Below are 25343 nucleotides of genomic sequence, written 5' to 3'. Positions count from 1 at the left end.
GTCCAGTGGGATGACTAAGTGGAAATTCATCTGAATGTAATTTGGATAGGCACCTATTATACTAGCTACTCAGGAGGCTAAAATCTGAAGATCACAGTTCAAAGCCAACCCAAGCAGGAAAATCCATGGACTTCTGTCTCTGTTTAACCACTAGAAAACCAGAAGTGGTGCTGTGGTGCAAAGTGATAGAGTGCTAGCCTTGAACTAGCTCAAGGGACAGTGCCCAAGCCCTGAGTTCAAGTGCCATAACTGACACCCCCCCCCCCCAAAAAAAAAAGAAGAAAGGTAGTTTATAAGCGAAATTGGTGCTGCCAAGCTCACAATGAAATAACACATCTGAGAAAAATATGTAAAGTTTTCCATAGATAGTATACCTATAGATATGTATGTATAATACATATGTAGGTATGCATAGTATACATATAGGTATAGATATATATGTATATATTTAAATTTAGGATATATATGTACATATGTGTATCTATGTATATATTTTTATTTTTGTTTTTAGTTTAAGTGTTTACTGATTTTTTGTTGTTGTTGTTGGTCATGGGGCTTGAACTCTGAGCCTGGGCTCTGTTCCTCAGCTCTTCAGCTCAAAGCTAGCACTCTACCACTTGAGCCACAGTATCACTTCTAGTTTTCTGGTGGTTTATTGGAGATAAGAGTCTCATGGACTTTCCTGCCTGGGCTGGCTTTGAACTGTAATCCTCAGGTCTCAGCCTCCTGAGTAGCTAGGATTATAGACATGAGCCACCGGCACCTGGCTTTACTCATCTTATGATTTAGAGATTTTAGTTTTCTGCAAATCTAGCATTGTGGCCATGTTTTATATTGAGCTTGTTTATATGTTGCTGACAATGTGTTGCTTCTTTAAGAAGGAAAAGATCTAGCATCAGAAGTGAATGACTTAATAGCTCATAGCAAGTTTGAGGTCAGTCTGAGTTTTTAGCACGATCCTCTCTAAAATGACAACAACAGTAATTTTTAAAATACTGGATTATTTTTCTTACCTCATCTTAAATTTAAATTCCTTTACATTTATTTTTAACTATTCTATTTTATAGAGTTCTGAACAAGAAACTAAAGGTCTTCCAAGCAAAAAGGGAATTGTACAATCTATTGTTGGTCAAGGCTATCACCGTAAAATTGTTCTGGCGTCACAGTCCATACAGAATACTGTATATAAGTAAGTATTTGCCAAGAGCAAGTATATGTTTAATACTGCTTGACACAATGTACTTTAAGTATAGACATATACTTAGAGTTTATCATTTCACAGGAGGGACCACTCAGTAACTAGGTTTTACTGCTGCTTCAGAAATAGATCTCCAGGAAGTGGCGCTGTGGCTCAAGCGGTTGAGCCCTCGCCTTGAGCTGAAGAGCACAGGGACAGTGCCAAGGCCCAGAGTTCAAGCCCCATGACTGACCAAAAAAAAAAAAAGAAGAAGAAGAAGAAATAATTCTTCACACATAGGTTAATAAATGTTAATCTAATCATGTGATTTTGACTTACTATATTTGTGGGTGCTAAAATTTTCATGTACTAAGAAATTGTAGTTTATGGGCTGGGAAGGTGGCTCAGTGGTAGAGTGCTTGCCTTGCATGCGTGAGGACCTGGGTTCAATTCTCCAGCACCACATAGCAGGGAAAAAAAAAAGCCGGAAGTGGCACTGTGGCTCAAGTGGTAGAGTGCTAGCCTTGAGCTGAAGGGACAGCGCCCAGGCCCAGAGTACAGGTCCCACGACCAGACCAAAAAAAAAAAAAAAGAAATTGTAGTTTATTTGGTTCTATTATTTAGAATGTCCAGAAGAGGGCATCTTGGTGTCTCCTTTTCATATCTATTAATCTTTGCATCCATGGAATGGGGAATTTGTTCCTGGACAGATGGCTCCATCTCTGTATCTATGTGTTCTCCATCCATGGATTCAACCAATGAAGTCTGAAAACCATGTGTTTTCATGGAAAAAATTGTGTTTGCTCTGAACATGTCTTGTTATCTGTAAACAGTACTATGTAACAATTCTTCACATAGCATTTACATTGTATTAGGGATTTTAAAACTCTAGAGATGATTAAAGTATGTAGGACTGTTTGTTTTATCCCAACACTACTATACCATTTTATACAAAGGACTTGAAAAATCCATAGATTGTTTTCTTTTCTTTTTTTTTTTTGGCCTGTCACAAAAATATTTTAAAATTCAGTTTTAGTACTAGGGAAAATTTGTTAATACATAAAACAACCAAAGTAATATAGAAACTGTCCCATGTACAGATTGTTGATTGAATTTTAAGTAATATCTAATGGAAGCAGGGCACTGGTGGTTCATCTGTAATCCTAGCTACTCAGGAGGCTGAGATCTGAGAATCATGGTTCAAAGCCAGCACGGGCAGGAAAGTCGGTGAGACTCTTATCTCTGATAACCACCAGAAAATCTGAAATGTCGCTGTGGTTCAAGTGGTAGAGCACTAGTCTTGAGCTGAAGAGCTCAGGGACAGCGCCCAGGCCCAGAGTTCAAGCCTCATAGCCGACAAGGGGAGGGAAAAAAATATGGATAGATAGATAAGCTACATAGTGAGACTAAGCTACATAGACTGTGTCAAAAATCAGAACAAACAGACAACAGCAATTTTTTTTGGGGGGGGAGATCCAGTTGTGGGGCCTGAACTCTGGGCCTGGGCGCTGTCCCTCAGCTCTTCAGCTCAAGGCTAGCGCTCTACCACTTGAGCCACAGCGCCACTTCCGGCTTTTTTTCTTTTTGCTTATGTGGTGCTGAGGAATCGAACCCAGGGCCTCATGCATGCAAGGCAAGCGCTCTAACGCTGAGCCATCTTCCCAGCCCCTACAGCAAATTTTTTTTTTTTTTTAGGGGGGGGTCCGGTCGTGGGGCCTGAACTCTGGGCCTAAGCGCTGTCCCTCAGCTCTTCAGCTCAAGGCTAGCACCCTACCACTTGAGCCACCGCGCCACTTCCAGCTTATTTTTTCTTTTTGCTTATGTGGTGCTGAGGAATTGAGCCCAGGGCCTCATGCCTGCAAGGCAAGCACTCTACCACTGAGCCACCTTCCCAGCCCATCCCAACAGCAAATTTTTAAAAAGGAAATAAACCAGATGCAGGTGGCTCACACCCATAATCCTAACTACTGAGGAGGCTAATATCTGTAGATCCTGCCAGCCTAGGTAGGAATATCCATGATACTCTTACCTTCAATAAACTACTAAGACAAAGCCAGGCACTGGTGGCTCACACATGTAATCCTAGCTCAGGAGGCTGAGATCTGAGGATTGCAGTTCAAAGCCAGCCCAAACTTTCTTTACTAAAGAAAAGACCTGAAGTGGAGTGGTAGAGCAGTAACCTTGAGCACAAAAGCTCAAGGACAGTGCCCAAGCCCAGACATCAAGCCCCTTAAACCAGCACACAAAACTCTAAAACCTAAAAACACTGAAAGTGGAGCTGTGATTCAAGTGATAGAGCACTACTAGCCTTGAGCAAAAGAAGCTCAGACACAGCACCCAAGTCCTGAGTTCAAGCACCAATACTGGCACTAAAAAAAAAAAAAAGAAAGAAATGAGAAAAAAATTTGTTTCCTTATGTAAAATAATAATAATCCCAATTTGGAGCCTGGTATAATGATACACACTTGTAATCTCAGTACTCTGGAGGCAGTAACAAGAGGATGAAGAGTTCCAGACCAATGCCAGGTGTAAGTGATTTACACCTATAATCCTAGCTGCTCAGAGGGCTGAGATCCGAGGATGGTGGTTGACAGCAAGCCCAAGCGGACAACTCCAAGAAATTCTTTTTTTTTTTTTTTTTTTCTTTTTTTTTGGTCGTGGGGCTTGAACTCTGGGCCTGGGCACTGTCCCTGAGCTCTTCAGCTCAAAGGGAGTGGTCTACCACTTGAGCCACAGCGCCACTTCAGGTTTTCTGGTGTTTTATTGGAGATAAGAGTCTCACAGACAGGCTGGGAAGTTGGCTCAGTGGTAGAGCGCTTGCCTTGCATGCCTGAAGCCCTGGGTTCGATTCCTCAGCACCACATAAGCAAAAAAAAAAAAAGAAAAAAGCCGGAAGTGGCGCTGTGGCTCAAGTGGTAGAGCGCTAGCCTTGAGCTGAAGAGCTGAGGGACAGTGCCCAGGCCCAGAGTTCAGGACCCAGGACCGGACCCAAAAAAAATATATTAAAAAAAAAGAAGAGTCTCACAGACTTTCTTGCCTGTTCTGGTTTGAACCATGATCCTCAGATCTCAGCCTCCTGAGTAGCTAGGATTACAGGCATGAGCCACCGACGCCCAACTTCCAAGAGATTCTTATTTCCAGTTAACCAACAAAAAGCTAGGAGTGGAGGTATGGCTCACGTGATAGAATACCACCTTTGAGCAGAAAAGGTCCAGCTAAAAACCAAGGCTCTGAGTTCAAACCCTTTTACTGGCACAGAGAGAGAGAACTGAATGGTTTTTCCAGGTCTGGTAGTGTAATTCAGTGATAAAATATGTGCTTAATATTTATGGGGTCCTGGTTCAGTCCTCATCAACAAAGACAAAAAAAGATTTTCACAAAGTGGTAGAGTTAGCCTTGATCACAAAGAGGCTTAGGGACAACATCCAGGCCCTGCCAAAAACAAAACAAAAAAGATTTTCACAGTTTTAGTGGTAGTACATGGCATAGGGCATTTGAGTCTTACTTAACCTATAATGTAATTTACTTTGATGAGGAAGATGGGGAAATGAAAGCAGTCAAGCTTGCAGGTACTGTTACCTTGTCTCCCCAGCAAAATCCTTTCTGCAGATGGAATCCAGAGCCTTATTCATGCAAAGCATATGTGTTCTACCACTAAGCCACACCCCTAGCCCTGTAAGGCAGCTTTTAAAGCCAAGAGTATCCAAGGCTCAAATGTGAAAATCTTTTCTTTGTTTCATTCCCATTCTTACTTACTTCATTACAGTTTCCCTGTTGCTAATTCCTCTATTGCACTAATAATGGACACTGCAGATAAACTTGAAGGTTTGTCACCATATGTGGTGTCCTTCCCAGAGTTATGCCAATGTATAGACTTGGAATCCATTACTTACACTTTTTACATCTTCTATGTAATGCGAGGATGGAGGTTCTTCAGCATTCTAGTCTAGCATTTAGACTTTTTGTTAAAATTTCACCTAGCAAAGGATAAAGTTTTTGTTAACAGTTAATTGATGTTATTTCTGAAAATAGAAAAGTCTTGTTTATTTTTATGTCATCTGGTTAGCTAATGTAGTTTTGTTCTTCTAAGTGATGGGCAGTCTTCAGCTATTCCTGTTGCCAGTATGGAGTTTGCAGCCATTTGTCTAAGAAATGCCTTGTTGCTCTTACCTGAAGAACAGCAAGACCCAAAGCAGGAAAATGGGTCTAAAAATAGCAATCAACTAGGAGGGACCACAGAAAGCAGCGAAAGCAGTGAAACATGCAGGTAGTGTTTTCCCTGTCTTCCCAGCAAAATCCTTTCAGGACTTTACTAAGTCCATTTCTTTTTCAGATAGATGCCTAAAATCTTCAACTAGAATCTCCAAAATTCTCTGTTGTAAATCATTACAAAGGGCGTTATATTTAATTTCTTTCTTTTTTAGGATGTTATATTTCTAATTTAATTTTGGAATGAGAAATGTATGAAAACACAAGTAATTTCCTTTATAAAGTAGAGATAATTCTTATTTAGAAATTTGTTAAACTGTTGCATGCTGGAGAAAACAATATACATTTACTTTTAACATGTTAGTGATACCTAATTATTAAGTTTTTGCATTGTTTTGATTATTTTTATATCTTTATCAAATGATTGCATGGAGATGAGGATAAGCAAAGTAAATTTATATTTAATTTGTTTCCTTTTCATAATTACTAGTTTGTCTCTATTTCAGTAGCAAAAGCCATGATGGTGACAAATTCATTCCAGCCCCACCTTCTTCTCCATTAAGAAAACAAGAGTTAGAAAACTTAAAGTAAGTATCTAAAGCACAGTAAATATTACATCTACTGAAATGAGCATATTGGCTTTTACTTTCTCTACTGTTAATACTATGAATTGAATACCCAGTGTTAAAAAAAGATGCCTGCATTGTGGTTGGCATTCATAGCCTCCTTAGTGTACCATCTTCTGGCCTTCATTGTTCCCTGCCATTGTATGCCTGGTGCCACTTTCTTTCGAGGTTTATTTTCTCCTTGCTTTTTGTTTTGTTTTGTTTTATTTTATTTTTGGTCTATTGGTCTATGCTCTTACCTCTGCTCCATTAAACTCTTGGTCAGCTTTTTCACTCACAGCTGGCACTGTACCACTTGAGTCACATCTCCAGTCTTTCTTTGTTTTTGCAGTTAGACTATTAGGATTTTTCGAAGTTAGGAGCTGGGCACTGGTGGCTTACACCGGTAATCCTAGCTACTAAGGAAGCTGAGATCTGAGGATCATGGCTCAAAGCCAGCCCAGGTAGGACTCTTATCTCCATTAAACCACCAGAAAACCAGAAGTGGCACTGTAGCTCAAGTGGTTGAGCTGAAGAGCTTAGGTACAGCACCCAGGTCCAGAGTTCAAGCCCCACGACTGACAAAAAGAAAAGATGTTGATTTGCCTTTTTTTTTTTTTTTAACAAGAACAGCATCTCATTCTGTAAAATGGAGTGACTATTCTAATAAGCTAAACAGAGAACATTGGTTTGTACACAGAAAGGGACTAAAGAAACTAAAATAGAAAACAAATACAGGTTGGTCATTTAGAGTTGCTTGTCTTTTTTGGGGGGGAGGGGGAGAGGGGGTCCAGTCGTGGGGCCTGAACTCTGGGCCTGGGCACTGTCCCTCAGCTCTTCAGCTCAAGGCTAGCGCTCTACCACTTGAGCCACAGTGCCACTTCCGGCTTTTTTCTTTTTGTTTATGTGTTGCTGAAGAATCGAACCCAGGGCCTCAGGCATGCAAAGCAAGCGCTCTTCCCAGCCCCAAGAGTTGCTTGTCTTAAAAGGATTAAAGCAGAGGTATTGAGGTTGTAGCTCAATGATAGAGCACTTGCTTAGCAAGTTCCCATCTTCAGTAACACATACTTTTAATTTCTAATTAAACCATATACTAGTGGCTCCTGTCTTTAATCCTAGCTACTCAGGAGACTAAGATTTGAGGGTGAAGGTTTGGAGCCAACCAAGGCAGAAAAATCCATGAGTTCTTTTTTTTTTTTTGGTCAGTCGTGGGGTTTGAACTCTAGGCCTGCGCACTGTCCCTCAGCTCTTCAGATCAAGGCTAGTGCTTTACCACTTCAGCCACAGCACTCACTTCCGGATTTTTCTGTTTGTATGGTGCTGAGGAATCAAACCAAGACCTCATGCATGCGAGGCAAGCACTCTACTACTGAGCCACCTTCCCAGTCCCAAAGTCTTATTTTCAATTAACCACCAAAATTCTGGAAATGATGCTGTGACTTATGTGATAGAACCCTAGCTGTGAGCAGAAATCTAATTGAGGGGCTGGGGTGGTGGCTCAGTGGTAGAGTGCTTGCCTTGCATGCATGAGGCCCTGGGTTCGATTCCTCAGCACCACATAAGCAAAAAGAAAAAAGCCTGAAGTGACACTGTGGCTCAAGTGGTAGAGCGCTAGCCTTGAGCTGAAGAGCTGAGGGACAGCGCCCAGGCCCAGAGTTCAGGCCCCACGACCAGACCCCCCCCCAAAAAAAAAAAAAAGAACAGTGCTCGGGTCATGCCCCCAGTTGAAGCCTCATAACTGACTCCCTCCACCCCCCCACCAAAAAAAAGTTTTTTCATTTCTTTGTACCAGACTTTTATCATGTTTGTGCTTATGTTTGTGCTTAAGTATGTTTATCACTAGGATTCTTTTTAGGCTTGGGTAAATGGAATTGGGTTAATTGGAGCTAATGTCCAAAGGCCCAGGGTAGGGATTGGGAGCTGAAGGGAAAAGAGCAGCTAGGAACAGGCAGGACTGCCAGGGTCCCTCCCACAACATTTAGAGGCCGAGTAATGTGCCCCCTCTCCCCAGACAACTATGACCTAGTTCCTAGAACCTGTCAACACAGGACCTCATGCAGCAAAAGGGCCTCGCAGATGGGATGGAGTTGAGCATTTTGCAGTGGGCTAAAGGAGAGGAAGACAAGCAGCTACATTCAGAGTGATACAGGAAAGGGCTATTAGGCCAGATAACTCCATAGGCCCCAAACCTATCATCCCAGTTATTCGTGAGGAGTATAGAGAAGAATCACAGCCAGCTCAGGCAAAAAGCTAGCACGGGCCTATCTCAAGAACAAGCTGGGGGGCTGGGAAGGTGGCTCAGTGGTAGAGCGCTTGCCTTGCATGCTAGAGGCCCTGGGTTCGATTCCTCAGCACCACATAAGCAAAAAGAAAAAAGCCGGAAGTGGCGCTGTGGCTCAAGTGGTAGAGCACTAGCCTTGAGCTGAAGAGCTGAGGGACAGCGCCCAGGCCCAGAGTTCAGGCTCCACGACCCGACCAAAAAAAAAAAAAAGAAAAGAAAAGAACAAGCTGGGTCTAGGTGCTGGTGGCTCATGCCTGTAATCCTAGCTACTCAGAAGGCTGAGATCCGAGGATCATGGTTCAAAGCCAGCCCGGGCAGGAAAGTCTGTGAAACTCTTACCTCCAATAAACCGCCAGAAAACCAGAAGTAGCTCTGTCTCTGAATGGTAGAACGCTCATCTTTAGCTGAAGAGCTGAAGGACAGCGCCCAGGCCCAGAGTTCAAGCCCCATAACTGACAAAAAAAAAGAATAAGCTGGGTTTGATGGTTCATGCTACACAAGAAGCATAAGTAGGAAGATTATTGTCCAAAGCCTTTATGAGTAACAGCAAAAAACCCTATCTAAAAAATACTGAGGTAGGTGCCAGTGGTGGCTCACTCTTGTATTCCCTAGCTTCTTAGGAGGCTGAGATCTGAGATCTGAAGCCAGCCAAAGGAGTTGGGGGAAGCAGGAAAGTCCATAAGACTCTCATCTCCAGTTAACCACCATAAAGCCAGAAGTGGAACTGTGACTCAAGTGATAGAGTGCTAGCCTTGAGCACAAAAGCTCAAGGATAGTACCCAGGCCCTAAGTTTAAGCCCCAGGACTTATGCACACCAAATATATACACACATGCATACATATGTATTTACCTGCATACATACCTAAAGCAGAAAGGGTGTGGTTCAAGTTGTGGAAGACCTACCTAACAAGAACAAGATTCTGGCCAGACGGCGGTGGCTCACGCCTGTTATCCTAGCTACTCAGGAGGCTGAGATCTGAGGATCTCAGTTCAAAGCCAACCCCGGCAGGAAAGTCTGTATGACTTTTTTTTTTGGGGGGGGGGGGGGGTCCGGTCATGGGGCCTGAACTCTGGGCCTGGGCGATGTCTCTCAGCTCTTCAGCTCAAGGCTAGCGCTCTACCACTTGAGCCACAGCGCCACTTCCGGCTTTTTTCTTTTTGCTTATGTATGTGGTGCTGAGGAATCGAACCCAGGGCCTGGAGCATGCAAGGCAAGCGGTCTACCACTGAGCCACCTTCCCAGCCCAAGTCTGTATGACTCTTATCTCTAGTAAACCACTAGAAAAACTGAAGTGGCACTGAGGCTCAAGCAGTAGAGCACTCACCTTGAGCTGAAAAGCGCAGGGATAGCGCCCAAGCCCAGAGTTCAAGCCCCATGACTGACCAAAAAAAAAAAAAAACAAGATTCTGAGTTCAAAATCCCAGAAGATTGTTTTTACACAGAAGTGTTACTCTTAAGCAAGATGTTGAGCAAGAGGGATAGTTTTATTTTTATTTATTTTTTTTTTTGTCGGCCGTGGGGCTTGAACTCTGGGCCTGGGCGCTGTCCCTCAGCTCTTCAGCTCAAGGCGAGCGCTCTACCACTTGAGCTACAGCGCCACTTCCAGTTTTCTGGTGGTTTATTGGAGATAGGAGTCTCACGGTCTCTCCTGCCCGGGCTGGCTTTGAACGGTGATCCTCAGATCTCAGCCTCCTGAGTAGCTAGGATTACAGGCGTGAGCCACCAGCGCCCGGCTAAGAGGGATAGTTTTAGAGCCAAACATAGATATGAATTGTGAAATAAATTGAACATGTCCTTGTACTTGCTAGACAGGCTCCCCTACCGCTCGAACCACACTGCTCTAGCCTAATCAATTTTCAAATACTGTTTGGTACGGAATTTCATTATAAATTTACTGTACTTTGGCAAATTATAACTGACTGGATTTCAACTTTCACTTAGGTTTATTATTTCAGGTACTTGGATTACATTTAATTCAGAGGATATACATTTTCAAAGGTTATAATGCCCAGTCAAAAAGCTGATTGTAGGGGCTGGGAAGGTGGCTCAGTGGTAGAGCGCTTGCCTTGCATGCATGAGGCCCTGGGTTCGATTCCTCAGCACCACATAAGCAAAATGAAAAAAGCCGGAAGTGACGCTGTGGCTCAAGTGGTAGAACGCTAGCCTTGAGCTGAAGAACTGAGGGACAGCGCCCAAGCCCAGAGTTCAGGCCCCATAACCAGACCCAAAAAAAAAAAAAAAAAAAGTCTCATGGATTTCCCTGCTCAAGCTGGCTTTGAACTGCAATCCTGGGATCTTAGCCTCCTAAGTAGCTAGGATTATAGTCATGAGCCACCAGCACCCAGCTTCTCCCTCTTCTTTTTCAGGGGTTGGTGGTCTGCAGCCTATAGCTAGCCCCTGCAGCATGTGGAAGGTGGAGGCAGGTTTGTCAGACTCTCCCCAGGTGGCAGAAGCTACCTCTGCCCTAGTGGTGGTGTTCTTCTAGTCTGATGAACTGTCACATCCACTGAGTGTCTGTGGAAGCAAATGGGGCAGTGACTTAAGGAAATAGTGTGCATTGAGAGGTCACTTTAAAGCCGGCATGATCTGAATTAGTTCAGCAATTCTCTAGGGCTTGCTAGATAAAGCCATGTAGTTTGCGGGGATTGCACCTTTCTCATATGTGAGGGTGGAATTAGGAGTGACTGAGGTACCAGGGGAAGACACACTAAAGGTTGGTTTGGGCTTTGGGCAGTGAAACTTGTTTAATCCTTACCATATGCCTCTGTGAGAGCACTGGCCCCAGTGTGGTAGTTTTTGCCACTGGGCCTAGTAGTGAACCAGAGCCTGGGCCTGCTGAGCAAGCGATCTACTTGTGAGCTCCACCCCATCCCCCAGTGTTTTATTCACATGTTGAAGTATTACTTTTAATAGAATGATGAGTGTACTCATAGAATCTTTTATCCTATCATGATTTCCTGAGGTCGCTTAAAAGATGAGGAAAACCGATTTGTATCTTTTTTTTTTTTTTTTTTTTTGGTCATTATAGGTTGCTTGCTAGAAAACAGTCCTACTGCAAATCTTACATGACTGATTTCTGGACCCAAAGTGGACTTGACAGTGCGCTAGAACAATAATAGCCCACCCACTGTCAGGAGATGCCAGGGCAGGCTCTTCCCAGCAAGCCTGCTGCAAATGGGCCTAGTCCTGGACTGTAAGCCCCAAGGTGTACAGGCACAGTCCCCTGGCTGTGGGCGCCAGGTGGATATCAGCTTCCTCAGCAAAGCTGTCAGACAGGAAGAAAACTGAGGCTCCAAGTGGGCCTAGAGATCCTAAGTTCAAAGGTTGAAGCCTATCAGGGGTGTGCCACCACGCTCAGCATAACCTGTATTCCCTAACAAATTCCAGTTCATCTGTTACTACAGAGTGGTGAAAAATTGCTCTAAGGGTAGGAAACTGTGTATTTATGCTTCACCTTTTACATTAATCTTTAGCAAAGGAAAGTGGACCTTAAGCTTTGTGACTGTCATTTATACTGGCCCTGAAATGTGGTCTTCAGCTTCTAGAGAAGAGACATTTAAAAGACTTTTTTTCTTTGTTTATATAACGGTAAATATATAACATATAGCAGGCATCTTGTGCTGGTTTGTTTTAGAGCTGGGGTCTTGCTGTGTACGTCTGAGTCTAGCCTAGAACTCTCCATTCTCCTGCTTCTACCTTCTGAATGCCCTGTGTACTTCCTGAGTGAATGGATTCTCATTGCCATGTTAAAATAAAAACAGAAGAAATTAAGTTACATACCTGATCTTGTCATACAGACCTAACCACTGCTTCTTTCTGGAGATGAGAGATATATTAACTAGAAAAGCCTGTCTCCCTGGACCTCTGTGTCCTCTGCTGGAGAATAGACCTTTCCAGGGGGCTGTTACATGTGGGGGTGGGGGGGCAGGGCACTGTGATGAAGCTAATTCTTGGACACTCAGGGTTATTGCTAATAGGTTCACCAGGAAACCTCTGGGAGATTGCCTGCCCTCATACTCCTCTCTTCTGTCAGTTGTTCAGATTTAAAATTATATACTCAGTAACCAAAGCAAAAAAAAAAAAAGCTTCATAGAGTTTCCATTAAATTTTCATTTTCTCTTTCTTGCTTTCTTTTGCGCTTTTTTTTCTTTTGTTGATAATGGGGCTTGAACTCTGGGCTTGGGCCCTGTCCCTGAGCTCTTCAGTTCAAGGCAAGCATTCTACCACTTGAGCCACAGCACAACTTGTGGTGGTCTCACAGACTTTCCTGTCTCAGCTGGCTTTGAACTGTGATCCTCATCTCAGCCTCCTCAGTAACTAGGGTTATAGGTGTGAGCCACTGGTAGCCAGTGACTTTTGCTAGACCAGTATCCTCCTAATCTCTACCTCTTGAATACCTGGGATTATAGATAGGAGCCACAGTATGCAGCCAATTCTTAACATCAGTGTTACTGTTTCCCCTTTCTTTTGTAGTGTCCAGTCTGTCATAGTTATAATTAGAACCTTTCCTGCTATTTGGCAGATGGAACCATTATCAAGTTTTACTGAAGGCTTTGGCCCTTCTTGCTCTTATATTCTAGGTGCTCTATACTTGCTTGCAGTGCTTATGTGGCCCTGGCTTTAGGGGATAACCTTATGGCTTTGAACCATGCAGATAAACTTCTTCAGCAACCCAAGCTGTCCGGATCTCTTAAGTAAGTGTCACTTGCCCTGTGTGTCCCTGGCCCACCTTCTCTCAGGGCTGTTACACTACTACTCCTTACTCCTCCAGTGCAATATGTATTTGTAAGTTTACAGACTTTCATGTCATGGCTTAGCCATAGACATATTTTTCTCTGTTGGATCTTAATGATTGGAGAATGGCATTTGCTGGGCTGAGTGCTAAGAAACACAAACTTTGGACTCTAGTTTTGCTGCTAGGTCTTTGGGCCCTGAAATAAGCAGAATTCTAAAGAAAAGACCCATCAAAAAAGAAAGTTGATCCACATGATAATCTGCTTTGAAGACTACAGTTTAAATAGACAATCGAGAACTTTGTGCTTTCTCATGCTGCTGTACCATGTCCACAGGACAATGTTGTTTAGGCTGTCCAGATACTTCTGCAGTAATAATGACATTGTTGTCTTTTCTGTTGTAAGGAAAAAACAGTATGCTTTGAATTTGTTGTATGATGCTGATCTGAAAATTTCATCCAAAGCCATATAAAATTTAGAGCAGTTTTTGTTTTGATTTATTATGTGTACACTTAGAATTGTGAGGTCATACTCTGAGGAATCTGCCAATACTTTCTTATCTTAAAAAAGTTGAAGCCAAGGGCCCCAGTGGCTCACACCTATAATCCTAGCTACTCAGAAGGCTGAGATCTGAGGATCAAGTTTCAAAGCCAACCTGGACAGGAAAATCTGTGAGACTGTTACCTCCAGTTAACCACCAGAAAACCAGAAGTGGTGCTATGGCTCAAAGTGGTAGAGAGCAGAGCACTAGCCTTGAGCGGAAAGAGCTCAGGGACAGCACCCAGGCTCTGAGTTCAAGCCCCATGACCAACAATGACAAAAAAAAATTTGAGCTAGCAGGCACCAGTGACCCATGCCTATAGCTACTCAAGAGACTGAGATCTGAGGTTCAGTTTGAAGCCAGCCTAAGCAGGAAAGTCCTTGAGACTCTTTATCTTCAATTAATCACCAAAAAGCTGGCAGTAGAGCTATGATTCTAGTGGTAGAGTGACAGCCTTGTGTGAGAAAAGTTCAGGCCCTGAGTTCAAGCCCAGCACACAAAAAAAAGATGGGGGGGGGGGAGGCTGGGAAGGTAGCTCAGCGGTAGAGTGCATGCCTTGCAAGCATGAGGCCCTGGGTTTGATTCCTCAGCACCACATAAACAGAAAAAACCAGAAGTGACGCTGTGGCTCAAGTGGTAGAGCGCTAGCCTTGAGCTGAAGAGCTGAGGGACAGCGCCCAGACCCAGAGTTCAGGCCCCATGACCGGCAAAAAAAAAAAAAAAAAAGATGGGGAGGGACTAGATGGAGAATGTAGCTCAGTGTTGGACTACATGTCTAACATGTACAAAGCCCTGGATTCTAGTCCAATATTATAAACTAATTTATGGGATCATCTAAAATTAATGTTGATTGATAAGTGTTTTTTCAAACTAGTGTTCCCCAAACATAACTCAGGTTTTCTTGAAAATATAAAAGAAGAAGCCAGGTGCTGGTGGCTTAAGCCTAAGATTCTGGCTACTCAGGAGGCTGAGATTCAAGGAACTTGGGTGGAAAAGTTTGAGAGACTCCATCTCCAAAAATAACCAGCCAAAATCTGGCTGGAAATGTGGCTAAAGTTATAGAGCTCCCAACCAAGCAAGCAAGCCAACCCTGTGTTCAAACTCCATTACCAATATACATATGCATACACATATACATATGTGTGTATGTGTACATGTGTGTGTGTATGCCACACACGCACTGCTGGAGCTTCAACTCTAGATCTTTAGTTCTGGCTTGGCTTTTTCACTCAGGACAGAAAAGAGCCACACCTCCAGTTCCAAGTGCTAGGGTTGGAACTCAGTCCCTCCTCCTTTCTAAGCAGGTACTCTGCAAGATATTTATAAAAGACAGCATGTCTTTGAGTGGCACAACCTTCAAGTGATCTATCTTAACTAAATATATTTAGATTTCAACTGAACAACAGGAACTATATAAAGCACAGTATATAGTAATATAATATGTACAGTATTATTATACACGAGATATTTTGTGATGACCTACTTTTTTTCTGTGTGAAATCTGCTTTCTCATTTTAGGTTTTTGGGCCATTTATATGCTGCAGAAGCCCTCATCTCTCTCGACAGAATATCCGATGCTATTACTCATTTGAACCCAGAGAATGTCACTGATGTCTCCTTAGGGATCTCTTCAAATGAGCAGGACCAAGGTTAATGAGGACACACTTGATCAGAACTGGTCATTGTTGCCAGTTCTTCCTGTCATAATCAGGATGTGAGGAAATCTAAGGGCATGGTGTGGAGGGTAGGAAGTCTCAGGTGGCCTTTTCACATTTTTTTTTTTTTTTGGCTGCACTTAATGAAGTAATTGCTTGCTAAGTAAACCTGGGAGTTGATTATCATATCTTACTTTTGAAGGCTGGTAGAGTCAGGAAAATTCTCTTCCCTTCCCTTTCCTTTTCTCTCTTGTCCTCACTTTCTGTCCTCTCCTATTTCTTTGGTAAGAAGCAGGGTCTCAATATATTGTGCAGGCTGTCCTCAAACTCCTGGGCTCAGGTCATCCTTAGCTGCCTGAGTCACTGGAACTACAGATATGTGCCACCATGCCCAGCTTAAGATTAATTTTGACTTGGTTCTGATACGGTAATTTTGGTTTGAACCAATTCCACAATCCAGGCAGTAATAAAAGAACTATATTCAAAAAGCCAATTTCAGATTATATTTAAGTTTTAGGGGAAGTGAAATTGAGTAGCATTCACTTCATTCAGGGTTAGCACTCAGGCTTGGGGTGGTGTGGGTGGCATTCTGACATCTTTACTACAACCTCCACTACATGAAAGGTGATATCATGACAAATTTTGCTACATTAGGTTTCCATTTCATAAAGAAACTTAGGCTTTTAGAAGATACACTCTGTTGTCCTATCCCTCAGATTTATTTTCATGTATTTGTAGGATCAGACAAGGGTGACAATGAAGCAATGGAGTCCTGTAAGTAAGAAGTTTTGTAAATACTAAAGTAGCCTGGCCTGCATCCCAAAGACTTAGACCCTACATCTTTTGTGTCCTTCATTTATTTGTGAGCCTGAGGAACAGTGCTGGCTTTGTTCTGAGTGGATTGGGTGGTGGGCTGGGTTGCTCTTGCCCAGCCTTTTCATCAGTGTCTACCCTTTCTCCCCAGCTGGGAAGCGGGCCCCACAGTGCTACCCCAGTTCTGTCAACTCTGCCCGGACTGTGATGCTGTTCAACCTGGGCAGTGCGTATTGCCTGAGGAGCGAGTACGACAAAGCCCGGAAGTGTCTGCACCAGGTGAGGCAAGGCCACAGGGCCACGCAAGAATCTGAGCTGCCTTGTTCTTACAAGCAGCAGGCAAATCATTCGAAGTCATGGCTTTTCTTAATTTATTTGAAGCATCTGGTTGGTTTGTTTTAAACATTAAAGTATTACTTTCCCTGCCTTAAAAAAAAATTCTTGTAGTTCAGCATTGTATATGAACATGAACACTTACTGAATGAAAAGTATTTCCTGATTTTTTATGTATTTATTTTTTTGGTGTTAATACTGGGTCTTGAAATTAGGACCTGGGCATTGTCATTTAGCTATTTTGCTCAGGGCTGGTGCTCTGCCACTTGAACCATGGCTTCACTTCTAGTGTTTTTGCTAATCAATTGGAGATGAGAGTCTCATGGACTTTCCTGCCCATAATTGTTTTGAAGTGCAATTCTCAGATCTCATCCTATGGGGTTTTGGTTTTGTTTCGTGACAATTCTAGGACTTGAACTCAAAGTCTGTGTACTGACTCTGAGCTTTTTTGCTTATAGCTCTACTATTTGAGCCACAGCTCTACTTCTGGCTTTTTGGTGATAATTGGAAATAAGAGTCTCAGTCTTTCCTTCCTGCACTGTTTTCAATCCAGATCCTGAGATCTCAGTCTCTTGAGTAACTAAGATTACAGATGTGAGCCACTGGTGCCTGGCTTCATCCTATGATCCTATGATTTTAGTAATTAAAACTTCAAAAAATGGAGAAATGGGTCAGGAATGTAGCTTAGTGGTAGAGTGCTTGCCTAGCATGCATGAAGCCCTGGGTTCAATCCCTTAGTACCATATAAACAGAAAAAGCCGGAAGTGATGCTATGGCTCAAGTGGTAGAGCACTAGCCTTGAACACAGAGAGGCTCAGGGACAGAACCCTAGGCCCTGAGTTCAAGCCCAGACTGGAAAAAATAATAATAATGTTTATAATCCCAGCTACAGGAGGCAGTTGGTTGGAGGATTGCAGAGCAAAGCTAGCCCCAGGCAAAAATGCAAAGCCCTACCTGAAAAATAAAAAGGCAAAATCATTCTAGCTACTTAGGAGGCTGAGATCTGAGGATAGTGGTTCAAAGCCAGTCTGGAGCCGGGCACTGGTGGCTCAGGCCTGTAATCCTAGCTGCTACACAGGAGGCTGAGATCGGTCTGGGCAGGAAAGTCTGTGAAACTCTTCAATAAACAGAAAAAGCTGAAGGTAGCCCTGTGGCTCAAGTGGTAGAGTGCTAGCCTTGACCACAAAAGCTCAGGGACAGCAAACCCCAGGACTGGAAGGAAAAAAAAAAAGAGCAAAAAGAATTGGAAGTATGGCTCAAAATAAAGTAAATAAGAGGCAGGAAGGAAAAGGGATAGGAGAAAATGAAGCTGCTTGCCCCCATGTGTAGTGATGCACACCTATACTATAATCTCTAAATTTAGGAGTCAGAGGCAGGATGAGTGCAAGTTCCCAGGCCAGCCTGAGCTACATAGTGAGACTGCTTGTAATGTTGAACTAAAATTGCCCCTGGATTTTACCACTGAGATGGTGTGTCAGCAGGCCTCCAGGCAGAGGACCACCCATCCTTGGAAAAATGAATGGGGCTGTACTAGAGGACACCTGGCATCAGCATTGACTCCCCAGCATGGGGAAGGGTAATTCCTCTGAAGGCCATGCCTGCAGCACACACCTGTCAAGTGCTCACTGTGTGCCAAGCCATGGGAGTGAGACAGAAACAAATAGACTTATATGTCTGCTTCTTACAAGACTTCCTATAGAATTTTTTTTATTGTGAAAATACCGTACAGAGGGGTTACATGGGCAAGGTAATGAGTACTTTTCTTATCAGGCATTGTTGCCTCCTCCTTTGTTTCCCCTTACCCTATAGAATTTTAATACTTCTATACAGGAAGATTGTGCAAATGGCCCATAGTGAGAAAGCCCACCTGTGCTTGCCATAGGAACCGAAATTGAAATTAAACCTGCTCTCAGGAGACAGGACAGCTTCAATAAATAATACAAGGAAATTGATATTTCGTAAAAGTGGGTGCTGAACCATAGGAAATGGCTACAAATAATATTCAGTCAACTTAGTAGCATCTGGTCAGCATTTCTGATCCCAGTCAGCAGGTTCAGTAACATACTTGGGGGAAAAGCAGTTAGTGTTCTGCAAGGGTTCAATAGCAAGTTACTCTGGGGAGTGTTTAAAGCCCTCCGTAGCTGAGACACAGTGGGGTCAAGCCTGGTTCAGGGGCTGAGGAGGTTTGTTTTGGTCCCTTGGTTTCTAGGTTAATCCAGTGGCTGGACCTTTGTTAATTGGGAGGCCACCCTGCCTAGGAGACCAGAAGCATGATGTGAAGAGTTGGCAAGGGCTTCCAGTAGATGTTTCCAAGGGCGCCTGCCCCCCACTAAGCAGTGTGAATAGCCAATAAGCAAAGTGCCATGGAAGTTTCACAAAATTATGCCTTGATTTCTTTTATTTTAGAAAAAGCTGCATATAGATAGTACAAAGAACAAAAAGGACCCCTGTTTACTAGCCACTTAAGAGAAAAGATTTTATTATCTGCAGGGTGATGTAACAATGTTTTTAGTATATTTAAAGCTCAGCCTACTAGTATAAAAATCCCATGTTCTGGGCTGAGTTGTTACCCCTCATTGACCTGAGTGAGAGGAATAGGCACCTCATGAGCACGCCTGTGCTGAGCTGAAGAAACAGGCTTTGGGGACGACAGTCATGCTGTCAGGACCAAACTATGGTGTTCACTCCTCAGCTTTCCATGCCATTTCTCCTGAGGTCTGCCCTTCCTATCTGACCCTCAGTGCCTCCCTCCCTCCACAGCTGTATTCAGATAAACCTTTCCAAATTCACCATGGTTTCACTTGCCTCACTCAGCCTAACTTTTGGGTGACTTCATTGTGCTTTTGGGTGACTTCGTTGTTGTTAGGTATTTACACTCAATCCGTATTTGTGAAAACACATTTGCAGTTCCACTGAGGGAAGAAGTGAAGCACTCTGGAGCAACAAGCAACTCAAACTAGATGGGAACCACTGAAACTAGCTGGAAAATGCGGGTTGATATTCAGGCTAGGGAAAGACGACAGGAACAGCCTGAGGAAGTGAATCTAATGTTAGTACTCTTGACCAAAGCAGTCTAGGTTTCCTTTCCTTTTAGTACTGACTAGTGCTATGGCTCTTTCTCATGTTAGCCAGGTGCTGGTGGCTCAGTCCTGTAATTCTAGCTACTCAGAAGGCTGAGATCAGAGGATCACATTCCAAAGCCAGTGCAGGCAGGAAGGTCTGTTACCTCTACTAATCTACCAGCAAAGCTGGAAGTGGAGCATTGGTTCAAGGGGTAGAGTGCTAGTTTGAGCAAAAGCTGAGGACCGCTCCCAGGTCCTGAGTTCAAGCCCTAGAACTAGTACCAAAAAACGACAACAGAGGCTGGGAAGTTGGCTCAGTGGTTGAGTTCTTGCCTCACTTGCATGACGCCCTGGGTTTGATTCCTCAGCACTACATAAGCAGAAAAAAGCTGGAAGTGGTGCTGTGGCTCAAGTGGTACGGTGCTAGCCTAGAGTAGAAGAGCTGAGGAACAGGGCCTAGGCCCAGAGTTCAAGCCCCAAGACCATTAAAAACAACAACAAAGAAACAAGTAAATTAGTTTATTTTACTAAGTTGTATTGTGTTTAAGACTAGGCCTAGTAGTGTTCCTTTGTAGTCTCAGCAGTAGAGGGACTAAAGTAGAAGGATCATGAGTTCAAAGCCAGCCTAGGCTACATATTAGAACCTGTCTTAACTGAGCACCCGTGGCTCAAGCCTATAATCTTAGCTACTCAGGAAGCTGAGATCTGAGGATCTTGGTTGAAGACAGCCCAGGCAGAAAAGTCCATAAGATTCATCTTCAATCCACTACCAAAAGTCAGAAATGGAAATGTGGCTCAAGTGGTAGAGCACCAGCCTTGAGCAAAAAGCTAAGGGACAGCTTCTAGGCCCTGAATTCAAGACAGGAGGGGATCCTGTGGAAATGAGCTTGAATAAGTTTAGCTTTAGATTTTTCTATTTTCTTTCTCTCTGTTTAACATTCCTTGGGTGTTTGTGTCTTAAACTGTTGGTTGTTCATGATGTCTTTTGTTCTGAGCAAAGGCGGCTTCAATGATCCATCCTAAGGAGGTTCCCCCTGAGGCCATCCTGCTGGCAGTCTATCTGGAACTGCAGAATGGTATGTAATCAAAGACCCTTGCTCAAGAAAAATCAAATCTTATGTCTTCCTTGACGATGTACTCATCCATGGGCTGTGAAGGTGGCTCAGCGGTAGAGTGCTTGCCTTGCATGCCTGAGGCCCTGGGTTCCATTCCTCAGCACCACATAAGCAAAAAGAAAAAAGCCAAAAGTGACGCTGTGGCTCAAGTGGTAGAGCGCTAGCCTTGAGCTGAAGAACTGAGGGACAGTGCTCAGGCCCAGAGGTCAGGCCCCACGACCGGATCAAAAAAAAAAAAAAAAGATGATGTACTCATCCAGTTCTTCTACATGAAATGCAGCAAGGGCTACTACTGGTTATCCCTCAGTGTTATACCACTAATGTATGTGAGGGTATGGATTCTACTTCTGGCACCTGGCTTGCCTGTATTTTAACAATTCTCCAACTAGGCGATACCTGAGAATCCTTAAGGAATTTTAAAAACCTATTGCCAGAATCAGGAGCTGGTGGCTGACACCTGTAATCCTAGCTATTCAGGCAGCTAAGATCTGAGGTTCTTGATTTGAAGCCAGCCCAGGCAGGACGGCTGTGAGACTCTTTTCTCCAATTAACCAGCAAAAGACCAGAAGTGGAGCTGTAACTCAAGTGGCAGAGAACTAGCCTTGAGCAAAAAGCTCAGGGACAGCACTTAGCCTCTGAAGTGAGCCCTAGGACCAGCGCGCGCGCACTCGCGCGCGTGCACACACACACACACACAATCAACCAATCAATCTTAGGCTGCCGTGGTGCTCTCTTGTATTTCCCATATACCATCAGGGCTTCAGACCTCTGCTTCTTTAGACAAATTGTACCTCGCCTACAGGATCCTAACAGCCTGCTGTCTCTGCTGTTGGCAGTGTTATATGCTTTTTTTTAATATGGAGTGTTTTTATAGGTAATACCCAGCTGGCCTTACAGATCATCAAAAGGAATCAGCTCCTCCCTACCGTGAAGACACATTCAGAAATGAGAAAGAAGCCAGTGTTTCAGCCTGTGCACCCAATCCAACCCATCCAAATGCCAGCCTTCACTGCTGTTCAGAGGAAGTGATTGCTTTTGAGAAAGTCTCCTGACACAAAGGGCAGTATTTACTCGTGTTTTCACTTGTATCACTGCAGAATGAATGAATAACAGACTGAGGTAAAGGATGCAAGTTTTGAAGCACAGTTTTAAGACTGTTTTATTCTTCTTGCCAGAAAGTTACTTAAAATTAAGGATTCACAAACTTGTTTTCAGCTATTTTTCTTTTAAACTCTGACAGACTTAATTTTGAACCATTATTTGATCTATGTGTCATAGACAATTAAAACAAGATCCTGTCAGAACAGCCTTGTGGTCTTTCTTACAACTCTTGGAGTATTTTCACATGTGAAATTTAGTAAGGTTTTTTTGTTCGTTTGTTTTTGTTTTTGTTTTTTTGTCGGTCATGGGACTTGAACTCTGGGCCTGGCCGCTGACCCTGAGCTCTTCAACTCAAGGCTAGCACTCTACCACTAGCCACAGCACTACTTCTGGTTTTCTGGTGGTTTATTGGAAATAAGAATCTCACGGACTTTCTTGCCCAAGCTGGCTTTGAACTGTGATTCACAGATCTCAGCCTCCTGAGTAGTTAGATTACAGACATGAGCCACCGGCGCCTGGCTTAAATTTAGTGTTTTAAAAAGGACTGGAGTCCAGTGCCTGTTGCTCATACCCAAAATCCTAGCTACTCAAGAGACTGAGGTCTGAGGATCATGGTTCAAAGCCAGCCTGGGCAGGAAAGTCTTATTTCCAATAAACTACTAGAAAACCATAAGTGGCACTATGGCTCAAGTGATAGAGCTCTCACCTTGAACTGAAGAGCACAGGGACAGTGCTCAGGCCCAGAGTTCAAGCCCCACGACTGACCAAAAAGAAAAGAAAAGAAAACATAGTAGACATTGTTTTGATTTTCCAAGACTAAATATTCTATGTTTAATGTAGGTATAATAATAATGGGTGTGCACGTCGTTCACATACCCAATGGTACTGAAGCTTGAAATTGGGCCTGAGCACTATTCCTTAGCTTGTATGTGTGTATTCTTGTCCTGGGGCTTAACTCAGGGCCTGAGCATTATTCCATAGCGCGCGCGCGCGTGTGTGTGTGTTCAGGGCCTGGGTGCTATCCCTGAGCTTTTTTGCTCAAGGCTAGCGCTCTTCTACTCCCAGCTTTTTTGGTCAATTGGAGATGAGTCTCGTGGACTTTTCCTGCCCATGCTGGCTTTGAACTGCTATCCTCGGATCTCAGCCTCTTGAACGGCTAGTATTACAGGAATGAGCCATTGATGCCCAGCTCCCTTAGCCTTTTCACTCAAGTCTTGCATGCTTACCACTTAAGTTGCAGCTTACCACTTAAGTCCATTTCTGACTTTTTGGTGGTCAGTTGGAAATAAGAATCTCACAATCTTTATTGCCCAGGCTGACTTTGAAACAGAATTCTCAGATCCTAGCCTCCTAGCTACTCAGGGAGCTGGGATTATAGGCAAGAGCCATCATCATCCAGCTGCTAAATGCATTTTTAATTGACCATGAGTTTATCAAGACCTAACCACATTGTACATTTGATAAGTGGAGGAGCCTGGGTACACTTGCCTGATTTGTGGCTGACCAGGACCTAGTGCTCCCTGCTGCTGTCCCAACTACCTCACAAGAGAGTGATCATGCCACATAATGAAAAGATCAAACTAGCTGGGTGCCAGTGGCTCACGCCTATAATCCTAGCTACCAAGGAGGCTAAGATCTGAGGATCACTGTTTAAAGCCAGCCTAGGCAGCAAAGTCCATGAGACTTGTCTCCAATTAACCACCAGAAAATGGAAATGGCACTGTGGCTCAAGTGGTAGAGTTCAAGTCCCACGACCAACAAAAAAAAAAAAAGATCAAACTTCCAAGCATGGTTGCTTTCCATGCTTATTATTTTCACATCATGGTGAGTTAAAAGTCTAAATTGAACCACTTCTATTTTTTTGGTTGGTCCTGGGACTTGAACTCAGAATCTGGGTACAGTCCCTGAGCTCTTTTGCACAAGGCTAGTGTTCCACCACTTTGAACCACAGCTCCACTGGTTTTCTAGCTAATTGGAGATAAAAGTCTCATGAACTTTCCTGCCCAGGCTGGCTTCAAGCCACAATCCTCAGATCTCAGCCTTCTGAGTAGCTAGGATTTAAGCCACCAGTGCCTGGCTTGAACTGCTTTTTTTTTTTTTGGGGGGGGGGGGGGTCCGGTTGTGGGACCTGAACTCTGGGCCTGAGTGCTTTCCCTCAGCTCTTCAGCTCAAGGCTAGCACTTTACCACTTGAGCCACAGCACCACTTCCGGCTTTTTTCTTTTTTTTTCCTTTTTTTTTTTTTTTTTGTTGGTCGTGGGGCTTGAACTCTGGGCCTGGGCGCTGTCCCTCAGCTCTTCAGCTCAAGGCGAGCGCTCTACCACTTGAGCTACAGCGCCAGTTCCGGTTTTCTGGTGGTTTATTGGAGATAGGAGTCTCATGGTCTCTCCTGCCCGGGCTGGCTTTGAACCGCGATCCTCAGATCTCAGCCTCCTGAGTAGCTAGGATTATAGGTGTGAGCCACCAGCGCCCAGCAGCTTTTTTCTTTTTGCTTATGTGGTGCTGAGGAATTGAACTCAGGGCCTCAGGCATGCAAGGCAAGCACTCTACCACTGAGCCACCTTCCCAGCCCTTGAACTGCTTTTAAGTCCGACTGGCTATACACATATTCTGGAGTATAGGTATGTTTGCTATATTCATTACTCCAAGATGGATTAGATCCTGAGAACAAGCCCCATTGGCTCTGTTCAAGTTCTAGCTCTTGGGCTGGGAGTGTAGCTTACTGGTAGAGTGCTTGCCTAGTATGCATGAAGCCCTGGGTTAGATTCCTCAGTACCACATAAACAAAAAGCCAGAAGTGGTGCTGTGGTTCAAATGGTAAGAGTGCTAGCCTTGAGCACAGAGCGGCTCAGGGACAGTGCCCAGGCCCTGAGTTAAAGCCCAGGATTGGCAAAAAAAAACAAGCCCCAGCTCTCCTTCCACTATCTGCAGTGGGCCACCACTCCTGGTGGACTCTTCAGGATCAAGGCTGACTAAGCAGCTCCAGTGGCCTCCTGAAATGTGCATAGTGGGTCAAAGTGTCACCATCAAGGCATCTTGGGCAATGATGTTGACTTTCAGAAAACTAGAGGTGAAATCCCACTTGCCCACCCCCAGGTGATAGGCCCCGAACCCCTAGAAGCAGGGGGAAGGGGGGGCCGTTGGACAATAGGTTGCAAGACCTGCCAGACCTGTACCATGAGACTGAACTCTTGAGCTCCCTAACCATGACCTTATTTAGGCCTTACCACCCCTGCTGCCATTGTGCCAGGTGTGTGTCTCCTGACTCTCCTCAGGTCTCCATGGCATCCCTGTTCAACTCTCCATTAAAGTTGATCTGGTTTGTTTTTCTGCTCTTTTCTTTGCTACCCTCGTGGCTCAGATTCCTAACTAACATTGGAGTGTTTTGGAGACATGTCCACTCACAGTCACCGGCTTTTTAGTAAAGACTAGATTCAACCTCTCAGAATGTGGCTTCTCTGCATCTCTTGGTCAAATTCCTGTACAACAGCCTTAAGAAGCCACTAGGAAGCCTGGTGCCAGTGGTTTAGGCCTGTAATCCTAGGTATTCTGGAGGCTGAGATCTTAACCATGATAATACCAGAAGCGGAGGTGTGTCTCAAGTAGTAGAGCACCAGCCTTGAACAGAAAAAGTTGAGGATGTTGGGGCTGGGAAGATGGCTCTGTGGTAGAGCGCTTGCCTTGCATGCATGAGGCCCTGGATTCGATTCCTCAGCA

At 44.0% G+C, this 25343-nt stretch overlaps 1 protein-coding gene across 5 annotated transcripts in view; it reads left to right on the top strand.

Moving 5' to 3' along the window:
- The window catches only part of Cnot10 (CCR4-NOT transcription complex subunit 10), a 55877-nt gene extending 34053 nt beyond the window's left edge, over window positions 1–21824 (top strand). For 2 of the 5 annotated variants that reach the window (XM_042666453.1, XM_042666451.1), the window contains exons 11-19: window positions 1068–1189; window positions 5268–5444; window positions 5893–5973; window positions 12855–12968; window positions 15067–15197; window positions 15942–15977; window positions 16168–16295; window positions 20412–20487; window positions 21401–21824. In XM_042666453.1, the coding sequence (XP_042522387.1) occupies window positions 1068–1189; window positions 5268–5444; window positions 5893–5973; window positions 12855–12968; window positions 15067–15197; window positions 15942–15977; window positions 16168–16295; window positions 20412–20487; window positions 21401–21555 (1020 nt within the window). In that variant the 3' untranslated portion in view covers window positions 21556–21824. The remainder of the gene's footprint in view (window positions 1–1067; window positions 1190–5267; window positions 5445–5892; window positions 5974–12854; window positions 12969–15066; window positions 15198–15941; window positions 15978–16167; window positions 16296–20411; window positions 20488–21400) is intronic. The other 3 variants (XM_042666452.1, XM_042666455.1, XM_042666454.1) reach the window with 3 other exon arrangements.
- Window positions 21825–25343: the final 3519 nt, after the last annotated feature.

This window comes from Dipodomys spectabilis, unplaced genomic scaffold, assembly GCF_019054845.1.
Source record: "Dipodomys spectabilis isolate Male_0828 unplaced genomic scaffold, ASM1905484v1 ptg000365l, whole genome shotgun sequence".
Taxonomy (NCBI): Eukaryota; Metazoa; Chordata; class Mammalia; order Rodentia; family Heteromyidae; genus Dipodomys; species Dipodomys spectabilis.
Note: the sequence above shows the minus strand (reverse complement) of the source record. Positions and strands in the feature narration are given on the sequence as shown.